Source organism: Anarrhichthys ocellatus, unplaced genomic scaffold, assembly GCF_004355925.1.
Source record: "Anarrhichthys ocellatus isolate YVR2014 unplaced genomic scaffold, GSC_Weel_1.0 scaffold122, whole genome shotgun sequence".
NCBI lineage: Eukaryota > Metazoa > Chordata > Actinopteri > Perciformes > Anarhichadidae > Anarrhichthys > Anarrhichthys ocellatus.
The window spans coordinates 680,615-696,625 of NW_022280152.1; the positions used below are offsets into that span (position 1 = coordinate 680,615).

A 16,011-nucleotide genomic window follows, 5' to 3' on the forward strand; every position below is an offset into this window, starting at 1 on the left:
TGTTGAAAGTTGAAATGACTTGTGCGTAGTGTAATGATGGGAACTCCTCGACTGGGATTAGTTTTTCATCCTCTTCTCATCTTTTGACCTGAAGCTTACTGTCAGAAATCAAGGATGCTTTTTGATGAATACTCCACTAATACTCCACCGCAGCTTATAGCTTAGGGAGAAAAATAAAAATAAAACTCTGTTTACACTCGACAAAACCACAACAATGCCACATGTCTGATTTCAGAGTGCAGATGCTCCTCTCAGAAGTGATATCGACATGTTTTTTGGTTGCTCTGCAGCATGAAATATGAACGGAGAAGAGACTGCTGACTCTGCAGAGTTGGATGTTTCCCTTCTGTTATTGCGGTGCTGTGTGAGCACATGACGGGTGTATAGTTTACATTACATCCAACAACAAACTACTGCAGGACAGTAAAGTTTTTAACAGCACAGGTTGACCACTTTTCTTCACTAAAACACTCCAATGAAACTAATAAGATTCTTCATTAGAGAGGCTTTTGCGAGGCAGACACGGTGCATTACTCCTGTATATTATATTTCCTGACGAATATTATTAGTACAATAAAAGGAAAAAACATTTTCGGTTAAGTGTTCCCAGCAGCTGAGTAGATTATCGTACGATAGCTCACCTGTTCACACTGTGGACTGTTGTCGTTGATGTCCAGGACGTGGACGTCCACAGTAACCGGAGCCTCAGACTTCCCATCGGTGGCCGTGACTTTGAGCGTGTATCGGTCTCTGGTCTCTCTGTCCAGAGCTTCCTTCACGATCAAACCCCACTTGCCCTCGTCCTCCTGGATGATGGCAAACTGGCCCAAAGGGTCCCCGTCTGCACGCGAGATGGAGAACTGAGATTACTCGACAGTTCATCTCAGTTTCAACATGTTCTTTATTGAGACCAATGACATGAGAGCCGGGCCGCAGCCGCCATCGCAGACACAGAAGTCACGTCTTCTGCATTTTTTAAGGGATTCATGGACACATTTTAGCAAACAAGGCAACAACTAATGATCATTTTCATTATAGACTGATCTGGCAATTGTTTTCTTGATAAATTAATTAAACTTCAGGTTAATAAAACATTAGAAAACAGTAAATAATGTCCATCACAGTATCCCACAGCATTAACATGTCTGATACAGCTGCTCCTTCAACATCTCATCTGGACTATAATTAAAAATGATTAAAATGTGAACTTTTGGCACCAGATATTGTTATTGACGATCCTAAATGATTGACAATCATCTTTTTTATGTTGTATCCAGACGGAAGGCAGATTAAACAAAGTATTAAATTGCAAATTTCATATCTACGATAGATCAACAATCAGTAACAATCTTTCATGTGTGTTTCCTTCCATTTACAGTTCATGTGAATTGTGTTTCCACTTTGTTCCCTGTGGTGTAATGTTTGTTATCAACAGACACAAGGAATGAGGCTCTGACAGAAGTAATATTTGTATACTTTTACATACAAGTGGTACTAATATTGCTATTCGCTGAGTTTGTTGTTGGTTGTGTTGAGTTTATTTTATGCTTTTGCTTTTATTATCGTGTCTCTCTGTTACCTTCTGGCTTTGATATTGAGTTCAGATGTTGTGTTTTTGCTGATGAATAATTCACAAATATCTGTGCTGTGGATGAGTTTTAATATTAGGCTGACTGACCTGCGTACTTTGTATTTTATTGTTTTCTTCTCTTTCTAACAAACTTTTATCCTTTGAGATGAAAAGTGTTTTTTCTCTGACGGCTGACACCGGCTGGTATGTGTGTGACCATCGGTTAGGTGTGCTGCAGCAGATTGCATCACAGCCGGTCAACCACCTGTGTGACAGGTGACACATGCTGAGGGAGCCGCTACGGACACTGTTTGAATTCTTTAAAGCTGTCAAAAGTTGCCGAACGGGTCTGAGGTGCTGAACGGAGACGTTGGTTTTCTTAAAAAAAAAGGTGTGTGAAGCAGCTCAGTCGTAGACGGACACTGAATTAGTAAAACCGGGGGTGGGCAACTTTAATATCAAACATTTGGTTTTGTTCGTGTTTATTGTTGACTAGCCAGTGTCAACGTCGGACAAACCATTTATAAATAATCCAAAAGCAAATGTTCCTCCGGTGCACTTTGTTATGACAGCAGAGCTCCTTAAGAACGGTCCAGCTCTAACAGTCGGGAGGAACAAGGATAGATTAACATTATTCTCTGGCTTTGATTCTGTTGTTAGCTGCGGGGATCTCGTTGGTAATCCTGTCACGTCGGCTTTCCAACCTTCTCCTCTTTGTGATTCATCTGTGGCTGAATAATGTTCTATTATGACTCTATTATGATTTAATTTCACCTCATTGTCCTGATGAATCCCACAGTGTAGCAATTTGGCTGACAAACACACGCACACACACACACACACTCACAGTGAAAGACACACAAATACATGATACATAGAAAGAGTGAATGTAAACTTAATGACTGTAAACACACTCACATTCACACACTCATGAATGCACGCTCAAGCCGTACGCACCTGTGATGTAACACGTCACGAGGCGGTTCTCCAGCGACACGTCAGCATCCGTGGTCATCATGGAGACGATCACTTCCCCGGGACTGCTGTTCTCCACCACGGAGCCGCGGTACACGTCGTCGGAGAACTTCGGCGGGTTATCGTTCTCGTCCGTCACCGTCACCTCCACCGCGACGCTGGAGGACAGCTTGACGTTGCCGCCGTGGTCCGTGGCGATCACGTTGAACCGGTAGAACCTGGCGGCCTCGCAGTCCGTCTCCCGCACGGCGGTGATCCAGCCGCTGTCTCCGTCGATGGAGAACACCTCGGTGGCGTCCGCCGCGGTGTCATCGGGTAGAGGCTCCAAGCTGTAGGTCACACGGCCGTTGGTGTCCATGTCCGGGTCGTTGGCGGTCACCTGTGGGTCAAAACAAGAATTTCGTCAATATTTTCTTTATCAAATTAAAGCATTTTCAAGAAATATGTGGATGATTTAGGAAATAAGCCCGTTTGCTGTCTTACTGGGAATTAGAGGAGAATATGTATATTACTTTCATCTCTGTGCTTTAATACCAGTCCAGGGTATTTTAAGCCTAGCTTAGCAATTGGCTAAGTTAGGCTAAAACTAAAACTAGGCAAATCCTGCATTTATGCAATATCAGCAGACTTGGAAGTTGCATGCATTATTCTAAGATGGATACCACTATGGCCATCCTTGTAGTCACACCAGATCAACAGCTCATTTTTATTAAGCTTCATGTCTGTAGCAGTTGTCAACGAGTGAAAGCAGATACAAACAATGTATAGCTGCGACTGAATGAGTGTTAATTACATAAATTTATTTCGATGCTACTTCCAGCAATGGTGGCTTTGCAGCAAATTTGCCACTAGTTCAGTGACAACTTTTATTCACCAAGTGGAAGAAATTCCAGATATCTGAGACCTGGATCTACAACGATTCTACGATTCTACGAATTCTTATCCTCTTTATGTTCTATTTGACTCTAAATGGACCACAATTTACTAAATGAACATCATGCTGTATTGAAGAAGACTTGAAACTAGAGATTGAGACCATCAACTCATGTTTACAATGTTTACTGAGGTAATAAATCAAGAGAGAAGTAGAGTCATTTTCTCATAGACTTCTATACAACCAGAGGAGTCGCCCCCTGATGGACTGTAGAGAGAATGCAGGTTTAAGGCTCTTCATTACATTACAGTCATTTAACAGACGCTTTCATCCAAAGCGCCTTACAATAAGTGTATTCATCATAGGTATCCAAGATAACTAGAATTCACCAGAAGTCATAAGTGCATCTCCTTGTTTACACAAGCATAAGAGCATAAACTAGAGCAAAAATACAGTGCAGAAACAAACTAATACGAATACAATTCAGCATTGACTTCACTGTTCAGAACCTGAGGCTGCGTAAATCCTTATAGCTAGTATGTGTCCAGGACACATATTAGCTAATAGTGTTAGACTGCTTTTCCATCAGGATGAGAAACAGATTTTTAATACATTTTATATGAACCTGTTCTGCCTACATTATCAGCTAGTTCCAATGATAAATACTCAAAACTCTCTCACCTGAATAACAGTGGTTCCTGCAGGCATGTTCTCAGCCAGGAAGGCCCTGTATGGGTTTGCCTCAAACACCGGCTGGTTATCGTTCACATCTTGGACCTGAATGCTGACCGACACCAAGGATGCAACATCGGTCCCGTTATGGCTCCCCTGAGCGATCACATCTATCTGATACCATTTCGTCTTTTCGTGATCGATGGTCTTCTGCAACAGCAAAGTTCCGCTTTCTTTGTCCAAACGGAACACTTTGTCTTTGTTGCTTTCCACAGTGTTCCCGTTCACCAGGCTGTAAATGAGGGGCATGTTGGAGTCCGCCCTCACCGAGCCTACCTCTGTCCCAATGGGGATGTCCTCTGCAGCCGAGAAGGTGTAGAGGGGCTCTGAGAACTTCGGAAGAGGAATCTCAGGAGGAACCACTTTGAGCTGAACAGGGACTGTGGAGTTATAGAAAGGAACGCTGCCATCGCGTGCTTTGACTTTGAAGTTGAAGATCTTGTTCTCCATGCCAACTAGACTCTCTTTGACACTCACGACTCCAGTGAAGGGGTTGATCTCGATGATGTCTTCGGTCATCTCTTCGGCTTCATCCACTGTGTAGGTGACGTCTGCATTTTTGCCATCATCTGCATCATAAGCCATGATTTGGATGACGGGGGAGCCTTTATTTACAGTTGACTGAATTGAAACCTGGTACTCTGATGCTTTGAACTGAGGAACGTTGTCGTTCTCGTCTGTGAGAATAATCTTGACCGTGCAAAAGGCCACTTTTCCGCCGCCATCTTTAGCCATCACTTTGATGGCTATGACTCTCTGGGCCGGGTTCTCTCTGTCCAACGGTTGTGTCGTAACAATCTGCCCATCAATGTCGATGGCAAACGTCTCATCAGCGAGTTTGTTTATGATGGTGTAGTCAACACTGCCATACGGCCCGTCGTCGGGGTCAATGGCCGCTAACCGGATCACCCGAGTTCCTGACTCTGCATTTTCAGCCAGCTCTGCTTCGTAGATGCTCTGCTTGAAGTGCGGACTATGCCTGTTGCTGTTTATCATGTCAATATTCACTGGTGCGGTTTTCTGAAACACTCCGTCCGACACCGCCACAGTCAGGTTGTAGTAAGGATCCAGATTCCTCTTACAGACATTAGAAAAGGAGATGATTCCTGAAGATTCATTGATGTTGAAGTAGCGGCCTTTGTTCCCTGAGAGGATTTTATACTTGAGGTTATCCAGGTCCCCGGAGTCCGGATCTGAACCTTGGATTTTGATGACGATGTGGCCACACCTTGCCATTTCATCCAGAGAGGCGTCATATTGGGAGCTCACGAAGTCTGGTGGGTTATCGTTGACATCGGTGACATTTATGAAGACGTGGGCTTCACTACTAAGAGGAACGCTGCCATTGTCAGTGGCTTTGATTTTCAAATGAAAGTGTTTTATGTTTTCATGGTCCAGCACTTGTTTTGTGACAATCAACCCGCTATAAGGGTCAATCTCAAAGAAATCCGTCTCGTTACTCTCCATTTTCACCATCTGGAAGGTTAGATCTTTATTTCTGCCAGAGTCGCTGTCAGAGGCAGAAAGTTGTATGACAGAGGTGTGGATTGGGAGATCCTCCTCAAAGGTCGCAGTGTACATTAGCTTTGAGAAAACCGGCGCGTTATCGTTCACATCCTCTACTTCTACTTCAACGGAGGCCTCGGAGAAAGCTCCGGTCACAGAGTCAGTAGCGCGAACCGTCAACACGTGCATGGTTTGGCTCTCGTAGTCGAGGGGGTCGCTGACGGTCAACACACCAGTTTTGAAATCAATGTGAAAGTGCTGTGAGGCGTTTTCCTCTTCAAGGTTGTAGATGAGCCGATAGCCCTCGGGATTCCTGGCCTGGACATGTAAGATGGTGGTGAATGGGGGGACGTTTTCGGGGACTTTCAGCGGGTACAGAAGCGTCTGGAAAATAGGGTTGGTTTGATTCCTCACTTGAATGCTGAGCTGTGCCATTGTGCTGTGACTGGGCTCGCCGTCGTCTGTGGCAAAGACTGCCAACACATACTTATTCAGAGCTTCAAAGTCAAGAGGCCTTTGGAGGGATACGTCGCCTATATCAGGATCTATCCTGAAGAGGTCGTAGTCCTCCTCCAGTGAGTACATGATGGACCCATTCTCTCCCAGATCTCCGTCGATGGCAGTTACTTGATATAAGACATCTCCTGGGTCAGTGGTTTCAGAAATCATCATTGAAAAAGGCAAGTTTAGAAACTGTGGAGAGTTGTCGTTGATGTCATCTATAAAAACCTTGACCAGGGTGGTTGCTGTCCTAGGAGGTGTTCTTATGTCTTCTATCTTCACCACTACATCATAAACATCCTGTTCCTCCCGGTCAAATGGGATACCAGTTGTTTCAAGAATGCCAGATGTCTGGCAGATTACAAACTTCCCAACAGGGTTGACTATAGAATATAAAAGAGGCTCATTTAAAAAACAACCCCTGGCCTTGAGTGCCACCAAAGTTTTGACTGTCTTTAGGTTTTCTGAAATGCTGGCTGAATACACTTTCTGCTCAAATCCAAGATCGCTCGCTGTGAGGTTTGTTACATTTACTTTGATGGTAGCTGAGGCTTTGTATAGCCCGTCAGAGACTTTGACAACTAGCTGGTAAAAATGCCTGAATTCGGACACATTGCTCACGGTGATGACTCCAGTATTGGGGTGAATTGAAAAGGCATTGTGAAGATTCCCCTCGGCGATGCTGTACGCGACCGCCGAGTCGACGTCATGGGCCATGACGCGCACCACCTCTGTATCTCTGACAGCCGGGAAGATGATGGATGGCGCATACTCAGGGGTGGTGAATTGTGGCGGGCAGTCATTCAGGTCCAGGACGTGAACAGTGACCTTGGCGGGCTCCGTTGCATACAGTGATGGCTCCCCGGAGTCCTTCACCTGCACAGTGAAGTGATACTCGGCCTTGGCTTCAAAGTCAACAGGTGAGATTAAAGAGATGGTGCCCATACTTGAGTCTATCTTGAAGACGTCCCGGGCCTCCGGTTCGAGGATCTGATAAACCAGCAGAGAGTTTGAATCTTTGTCTGCATCTGAGGCATGGATGACCAGAGGGGTGTTTCTTTCTCCCATCACCATGCTGTTTATGGGAGCCGACTCACCGACTTGCCCCAGGTACAACCGCTGCTGAAAAACAGGAGCGTTGTCATTCTCGTCAATCACGTAGATGTAAACGACGGTCTTGGACGAGGCTCCAGCCGTGGTGGAAGCTGTAACTTTGAGCTTGTAGGAGGTACACTTCTCAAAATCAAGGGGCTTTTGGGTTGAAATCAACCCGGTGTACGGGCTGATGTGAAATGTTCCATTAGAGTTACCACTTTCTATCTCATAATGCACAGCAGCGGGGCTGGAGGCTGAGATGGTGACCACCGGAGTTCCAAAGGTGCTCAATTCACTGATCTCTGTTAGGTATTCATCCAAGGAGAAGGTGGGCGGGCTTTGGTCAGAGATGCGGATGTGGACGTGGACGGAGCAGAGGTCACTGCGCTGAGGGAAGCCCTGATCGGTGGCCTTCACCGTCAAGTGGAAGCGGTCCTGAGGCTGAAGGTCCAAAGGCTTTACCACACTGATGGAGCCCAGCTCTGGATCAATGGAGAAGATGTTGTCGATATTCCCTGCAGAGAGAAATTATGTGTTACACAATGAGCTACTCCAAAACACATAATAATCAATGTTATTGTTTTTATCCTGTTACACTATGTTTTAGGTCTATAACTGAAATGTTGCTGCTTCTTTCATTTATGCAGTGAGTGAATCCTTAACTTGATTTAATCTCCTACGTATCCGTCTTACAGGTTTGCATTCACAATATATTTGATATTATTACAAAACATTTTACAGGTCTTTATCTATTATTATAAAATGTTATGTAAAAGGAAAAGCTCGATATTTTGGGGATGTGTTTTTTTTTTGCTGTGAGTTTGAAAAGCATTGCTCCCGACCAAGAAATAGTCCGGTGGATGCTTTTTAAAAAACATTTTTAACACTTCAGTTTTGTACAGATTAAACTAGATAATAATTTAATAATAATAGCATGACATTTATTGAGCTTTTCAAGGTAGTTTTGATCATCTCATCTAAGTCTTGGTAAAAATAGAAAATTACAATTCCAATAAAATCAATCTGATATTAGTTTGAGATAACTTCTCTCAGTTTGCCTTTCAACAAAAGATTTATAGTCAAAAGTGCCATTTTCTTGATTCTGCTGCACTGAGGCGTTTTCTTTCTTTGTTTAAAAGTACCCTTTTTATATTAACAAGAGAAACTGCTTTGGAGTCAGGTAATGGATGTTCTTTGCTGTATAAAATACAATGAGCAAGCATAACTTGTTCCACCGCAGCAGTTGGAGTCATTAACCAACTGCTTTGATCACATATGATCAGCAATGTACCAGAGAGACCAGGAGGTTTAAATCCCAAACAGAAAATCATAGCCGACGGAGAAAAACTTTTCCTCCCTCAGGCATCATCACTGTGCCCTTGAACCCTCTGACCTAAGGAGTCGACATTTGAAGGCTGCGGTTGCGCGGGGCAGCTCCCAGCGGTCTATATTAGAAAATGGCGGCAGCTCCCAGGTGTGGTTATGTGCAACTGAATGAATGTAAAGCAGAGTGTAGTTGGAAAAGCAGCAAACTTAAATGAAAGATTTTAAAAAACAGCTCACCGGAGTTCAAAGAATAGCTGATGTCGGCATTACTGCCCATGTCCTTGTCCAGGGCCTTGACCCGGACGACCTCGGAGCCTGTAGGGGCCAAGCTGGAGATGCTGGCCTCGTAGCGGGGGCTAAGGAACGCCGGCGAGTGGTCGTTACAGTCCTCCACATGAACCACCACCTTCACAAAGTTCCTCTTCACAGGGATCTCCTGGTCACGCACCTGAAGAGGAGCAAGGAAATGTTAAAAGTGTTTGTGTCGTCGGTGGTATGAGGCTTCTGAGACTGTTATAGATATATCTTTAAATATATATATAAAATAATGAGCACTGCACCTGTTATCGGAGCCGTTTATCATGCATGAATTGGAACAACAAATTGTGAATTCAAAATATCTAAACATTTTAAACAATTATTTTAATTGTCTGCTATTTATTTTAGTTGTTTTCTTTATAAAGCTAGAACTTTGCGGAGAACTTTAAGCGGCATTTCATGTAATAATGGTGCAACACAGATATAAAGCATACTCCTTCATCATTTGTTGGAACAATAGTTTCTATAGACTGCAAAATACTTTTGATAACCGGGTCGTTCATACCCTGATTGTTCTGCTCTATATATCATTACAGATACCCTCATGAGATTCTACTGAGATAACGGTGTCATTACCATAACAATGAGCGTGTGAACGGAGATCGTCTCGTAGTCGAGCTCCTCCGTCATCACCAGGACTCCACTCTTTGGGTCCAGATGGAAGAACTTGGTGCTGTCTGAATGCAGGCTGCTGTGGATGGAGTACACCAGCTTACTGTTGATGTCATCGTCCTGCGCGCTGATCTGCAGGATGTCCTTCCACGGGGAGGTGTCCTCAGGAACCCTCACCTCAAAACACACAGGAGAGAGGAGGAGGAGAAGATGGGTGAAGTTGTTCAAGGTAATGAGAAAGAAAAACACAGTGCTGGTTACAAAAACATTGATTGGAAACTGAAGACGTTGGACTTTTACAACACAATTTTTATTCATAAAGGCGGTCCGACGAACAACAAAAAGCATTTTGAGAGAAGAAAATGTTCTGTTAGAGCAACAATCTCAGAGACAGGACCAGATTACTGTGATTGGGAAAACAACAGCAGCTACTGTCTGTTGGATGTCCTGATAATCACAGTGAAGCATTCCTGCAGAGGCTGATAATAATTCTCAACATGTGTTTCAATTTAAATTTAAAGTTTTATGTCTGAAAGATGTCTAACTTTAGATTACTTTGCTAAAATAAAGCACTGCCTACGGTACATTGAAACCCTTAGCTCCCAATTGCTGCAATTTACATAATAAAACACACTCTGAACACACACTTTTAGATTCAGTGAGACACATTAGTCTCTTGGGTCTTTCTTTTTTCAGCTTCCAATAGGGAACATGGCAGAAAAAGTTTGAGAACTACTGGTATGCTTTTTGATGGAAAGTTAGTTAGCCTAGAAAGTTTTATTGTGTAAAACCCTTTGGGAAAAAAAATGTTAGGACTGGTTTGGATTTTTTTCAGATAATCATTGGTATGTCAGAGGTGCAACCAGATGTGAAAAGTACCGTTTGTCCTCTATAACTACAAGAATGAACGTCCTTAAATGGATAGTACCAGACATCATTGATAAAAACAGTAATTTTACCTTGCAGAACACAGGGCATGCTGGTCATTGTGTGACTTTGGTGAATCTGAACCCTTTAAAACACCAAAGTCACTTAACAACACAAACACACTAACGGATGGAGGCAGCTGTAGTCCAGCGACTCCTGTGTTCTGAGAGGTAAAATTACAGGTTTTGTTTGTAATAAGTCTCCTGTGAGCTCTGATAATCAAATGGAAATATACTGGATCCACTCTCACCTGGTACAGCGGCTTCAGGAAGACGGGCCGATGCTCATTCATGTCCAGCACACGGATGTAGGCCTGCAGTTTGGAGATGGGACACACGGGGTTTGAGAAAATGGATGCTCAGCAGGAACATTAAAATCAAGGAAAGCAGCGGCTCACACACAAAAACACCCGACCCGCTGCGGCCTGCAGGGTCTAAGATTAGATTCTAAACCAGAGATGTTCAAATGAGGACACCAATAAAGTTTTGGGATATTTTTTGTTCTGTGGATTAAACTTGAAAAGTAACGTGGCTCGCTGAGAGGACTGAGGTTTGGTTATTTCTATCATTAAACCAACATGATGGGGTGTTTTCTCACTTCTAAAAAAGTATCTGTGAATTACTTTTCTAAAGATACAAAAACTTAGAGAAGACTTAGTCGTTGCAAATGAGTTTGGTGTGAACACAACGTAGATATCTTGATCCGACAGATTTTCTTTTCTCATTTTGTATATTTTCTGCCATTCTTACATGTTTTAATCTTAAAATAAAAGGGAAATTAAGACCATTCTTCCCGAAGACCATTCTTCCCTTCCTTCCTTCCTTCCTTCCTAAATCCTTCCTTTTCTCTTTACAAATATGAGGCATGTTTTTCCGGAAGTCTTCTGTTTTTTTCTCACCTGTGTGGTGGCGCTGTGGTGGCCGTCGGTGACCTGCACCGTCATGTTGTAGTTGGAGCGCCGAGCCGCGTCGAGCCGGCGGGCGATGGAGATGGTTCCTGTGTTTCTCTGGATGTCAAAGTCCTTTTCTTCATCACCACCTGAGAGAGAAAGACACAGACAGAGGTGTGTTCCATCAGCTTGTGGGTGTCCAGCTGTCACATGTGATATCTTAGATAGTGTGTCAGACTCTGCAGGTCTGATTCTGACTGGTGGCAGGAATGATGCATCTTGGCTTCGTCCTCCGGGGGGGATCTCATCACGGCTTGATTGTGTAAACTTTTGTAAACACAAGTTTTCTGATAAACCTATTGAATCAAAATTGATTTTTCTTATCTTCATAAGGATCCATCCATCACAGCAGGACATGTTGATGGCCTCTTATTTACAGACAGAGCTGAGAAACCAAGACCCTCCACGGCAGCAACAGTACTGTCTGTCTCATCGCCTGTCTTACCACCCGACTGTCTGTCTCATCGCCTGTCTTACCACCCGTCTGTCTGATTTGAAAAGAGAATTCTGAGTTTTTGTTTGCCCTCGACTGTTTCTCCTTCCTGTCCTGCTGTCGGAGCAACAGACGCAGTTTGCCTTATCTAGACTTTAAGATGACTTGTGGAGTTGGTGAACACCAATATTTTGATGAGATGGTCCTCAAAGCGCCAAGAAGTCTGGATGTTTGAGACAAATACTGATGTACAGTTTAAATGGTTTTAAAACATCAACAAACTGTTGATAAGGCTCCCTTAAAGGTCTAGTGTGTAGGGTTTGGCGACATCTAGTGGTGAGGTTACAGATTGCAACCAACTGAATCTTCTCCTGTGTGCCAACGTTAAGAACTACTGTGGCCGACGAGAAAAAGGCAAAAGTCCCTCTCTAAAGTCAGTGTTTAGTTTGTCCGTTCTGGGCTACTGTAGAAACATGGCGGTGCAACATGGCGGACTCCGTGATTAGGACTCGCTCCATATGTAGCTATGGAGGTGTCATTCTACGCTAACGATTCTTAGTTTCAGGTGACATCTGAGTCAGTTATGGAGATATATCCTTTGTCCTTGTTGCTGCCAATTAGGTGTTCAAATGTGGAAAAAGTACTTTTTTACATCAGTGTTCTCATAGTTTTGTATATTCTGACTTTTCACCGACTGCATGCGTGATTGTTTTTCTCTGTTTTTAAATCTGCAGTGACTCACTCTGCCCGTCTGTTTCTCTTTTCACTCCTTTGCGTCCTCTTTCCCTTTCCTTTCCTTCTCTCTTTTTTCTCTCCACTCTTCCCTTCTTCCTTCTCTTTATCCTGCACCCTCTTGCTTTTTCTTGCCGTGACTTTCTTCTCTCTCTCAGCAGGTTGCGTGTATGTACGTGAGAAAGGTAAACCTCCAGATGGTGTTTATTAAGATGTACACCTTGCGAAGGACTAAGCACACACCCAGAGATGTTTTTATACCTCTACATATGTTTCTATTATGTTTCTATTATGTGACGGTTGAGACTGCACTCTGTCGCCACTTTTATTTAATCTAAATCATTTAAGTGAAGAGAATAAAGCACTGATACATACCTCTTATTCTCTACCTTTTCCCTTTCTTCTCTTTCCTGACATACTCAAACAAGCACACACACTCTGCACACTCTGTTTGTTCTTGATCGATAGAAATAGACCTCTAGATCAGTGATTCTCAACTGGTGGGTCGCGACCCAAAAGTGGGTCGCGGACCCGTTTTCAGTGGGTCGCGGGCCTTTGCCTGACAAAAAAAAAAAGAAAATGTTGTGATTTTATTTTGAAGGGCATTTTTTATGCAGCGAAATTATTCCAAGTGAATTTTATGGCACTTGTTCAGCGGTGCAGGAAACACACCGACCAATGCGTTGTGAATCACATCACGTGATGCAGCTCAGCCAATCAAATATGGGTATTCTGACAAGTTTCCTGATTTGAGTGAGATGTACACACACTGTGACACACGGGGGAGAGACGAGGAGATAGAACGCAGAGCAGGACTATTGAAATATCAGTTGAAAAAGTCAAATCATAGGACGATATCCAAAAGAGAAAAATGGCCAGAGAGACCAGAGTCATTAGACTCTGACTGGACAGACTCATAGAGGTGAATTCTTCCAACAATTTGTCTTTTTAGAAGATGAGAAAAATATAATATTGTGGCTTTTTCACTTCACCCTGAATGAACTGAATTTAAAGCTGCAGGGCAATTCAGTGAAAATAATTTTTTTAAAGTGAATTCTGTTACGTAATTTAATTTTTAATCCAGCCGTTATTTTACTTGAAATGAGAAGAACATGTATTTATGTATTTGTATGTATTATTTATAATCCATCCAGTTAAATTTGAAAACTGAGAATAATAATTGTTAAAATATAATTGATGTGTACTTTCTTCATTTGATTTGGCAGTTGTTTACTACACAGATACGTTACTACTACTAGACTTCTTGAATATAGATATGCCCAAATTATATATATATATATATATATAATTTGGGTCGTGGGTCGCGGCTTGTCATTAAGGGGTGATGGTGGGTCCCGCAGCCAGACCAGTTGAGAACCACTGCTCTAGATGACCCAATTATCTGTCAGTTACGCCGTAATGACCGAGCTGAAACACTGCAGACTAAGCAGCAGCATTGACAGGTCTGTTTAAGTGATTTACATTTCCAAATCCTCTGGATTGACTTCCTGTAAGACACACACCAGCAGCCACCAAGGCTTTTGTGAAAAAAAGAAAAGAGTGAATCGGACGCAGCAATGCTCATCGCCGGCTGTCGTCTCAGCACAAAGAGAGGAAGATCTACAGTGAACACAATTTCTCCCTTTACTGATCATTTCCAGGAAGATACGATATCCCTGCCATGGTTGGAGGTTCCATTTCCTCTGGAGCAAGCCATGCAAAAAACATATTTTACTCATGGTACTGGGAGATTAAAAAGTGCACGGCAAACGTTCTGGGTCAAGACCAGAACCGAGAGGCCTCTGGCCCATCATCCTCGATCTCCTCAGTTATCGCTTATATGTGGCTGAATTCGTCACATCGGTGGACCTCACATGCAGAGCAGCAGGAGAGGAGGTCACGGTGGAGTGGCTTTCATTCTTTTCTCATTTGTTTCCTCGTTTCCAGTCGAAGCGCCGACTAGAATAAAAGCCCGCTGTACACTTCCTGCACCACACCGCAGACAGACACAGTTAGAAAGTGGAACATCTTGCAGCTAAAGAGCCAGATCTTATTTTCAGGAGTTGGTGGAGAGCAAAACAGAACTAAAAGGAGAGCGAATGTTGGACGCAAAGAGAATTTAAGAGGTGGCGCTATTGCATACAGAGTCCATAAGAGAAGGGAAGGAAAAGAGTCTTTGGGTTTTCAGTTGAGTCAGATGCTAAGCTCAACTTGTCCGTTGCTCAACATCATACGTCTGTACAGTTGGTCTATTGGCTTTTTGGGTTCCTAATGATTTAGGTGACCCTCTGACCTTTCATCAAGCCAGTCATCAAGCATCAAGTTCCCTACAAATACCCCAAATCACAATTTTAACGCCTCATAGATATTAGAAGAGACCTGCTACACCAACTAGCAGGTGCTAAAGGCCTTTATCATCTATTCAAATGGTTGATCGTCAATATGAATACAAGAAGACGAAGTCGTGGCCGTAGTAAGTTTGACGGGAGCAAAGGAGGAAGTCAGGTGACATAGAATAAAGAGCGGTAAAATCCACCTGGAGCAGGAGTCCGGTCCAATGCTTGGGTCAAACACACTGTGAAACCAAAAGTCAACGAAAACTAATTCCATCGTACTTTTGTTTCGTAACTTGCGTACTTAAACCAGGGTCAAGTTTCATAAGTTGTTTTGTTTCAATTCACGACGTTGGGTTTTAACTTCCACGACGTGGTATGTGCAGGTAGGCCGGTCTGAAGCATTAGAAAGGTATTGATACCCGCTCTTCACACCCATTCAATCTGCTGATAACATTCATAATAGGTGCCTCAGGACAAAACGAATATGTTTTTGGCTCCTAGAGGAAGAAAGAGCATGCTGTTTGTTTTATCTGTCACTTCTGCACTGCATTGCTTTACTGCTCATTTTGGTTGCTTTAGAGAGCTCAGGCTGGGACATGTTAAATCACACTGGGCTTAAATAAATCCCTTTTCCCACCATGGAGTATGAGTATACTGTATGATTGAATACAATGCATTCTGAACAAGCTATGCTCCCGAGTTGAATGTCTTGATCCTCAAATGGCCCAACTTTTTGCAGACAACATTGCCAACATTCCCTTCAGGGCAAGTTGGAATGACGATGACACAGATGCCCTTTCCTGCTGCAACTTCCTCCAGTAATTGCTCCGAGGCACAAGCAGGTTTGAATTCCTCAGCTTGTCCCGTGTTCGCCTCGGGGCGTCCTCCATGTACCTGACCCGCCTCAACAGCTGCGTGTTGTCCTCACGTTGTACACAGAGAATCAGGTCAACTCTCCTGCAGAGAGGACATCATTTCCTCTCATTAGAGCAGTTACATTCTCCAGATCGCTGCTCAGAGTTTGAAGACAAACGGTGAGGGTCAGGATCCATTGATTCTTTCCTGTGACACTCTCTCTCTCTCTCTCTCTCTCTCTCTCTCTCTCTCTCTCTCTCTCTCTCTCTC

The 16,011-nt window shown here is 43.4% G+C and overlaps 1 protein-coding gene across 2 annotated transcripts in view; it reads right to left on the reverse strand.

The window, feature by feature from the left end:
• The window catches only part of fat2 (FAT atypical cadherin 2), a 62,362-nt gene that overhangs the window by 26,404 nt on the left and 19,947 nt on the right, over positions 1-16,011 (reverse strand). For both annotated transcript variants that reach the window (XM_031876993.1, XM_031876992.1), the window contains 7 exons: positions 11,335-11,474; positions 10,687-10,749; positions 9,474-9,686; positions 8,817-9,027; positions 4,101-7,768; positions 2,528-2,924; positions 642-841 (listed from right to left, as the gene is read on the reverse strand). In XM_031876993.1, coding sequence (XP_031732853.1) covers positions 642-841; positions 2,528-2,924; positions 4,101-7,768; positions 8,817-9,027; positions 9,474-9,686; positions 10,687-10,749; positions 11,335-11,474 — 4,892 coding nt within the window. The remainder of the gene's footprint in view (positions 1-641; positions 842-2,527; positions 2,925-4,100; positions 7,769-8,816; positions 9,028-9,473; positions 9,687-10,686; positions 10,750-11,334; positions 11,475-16,011) is intronic.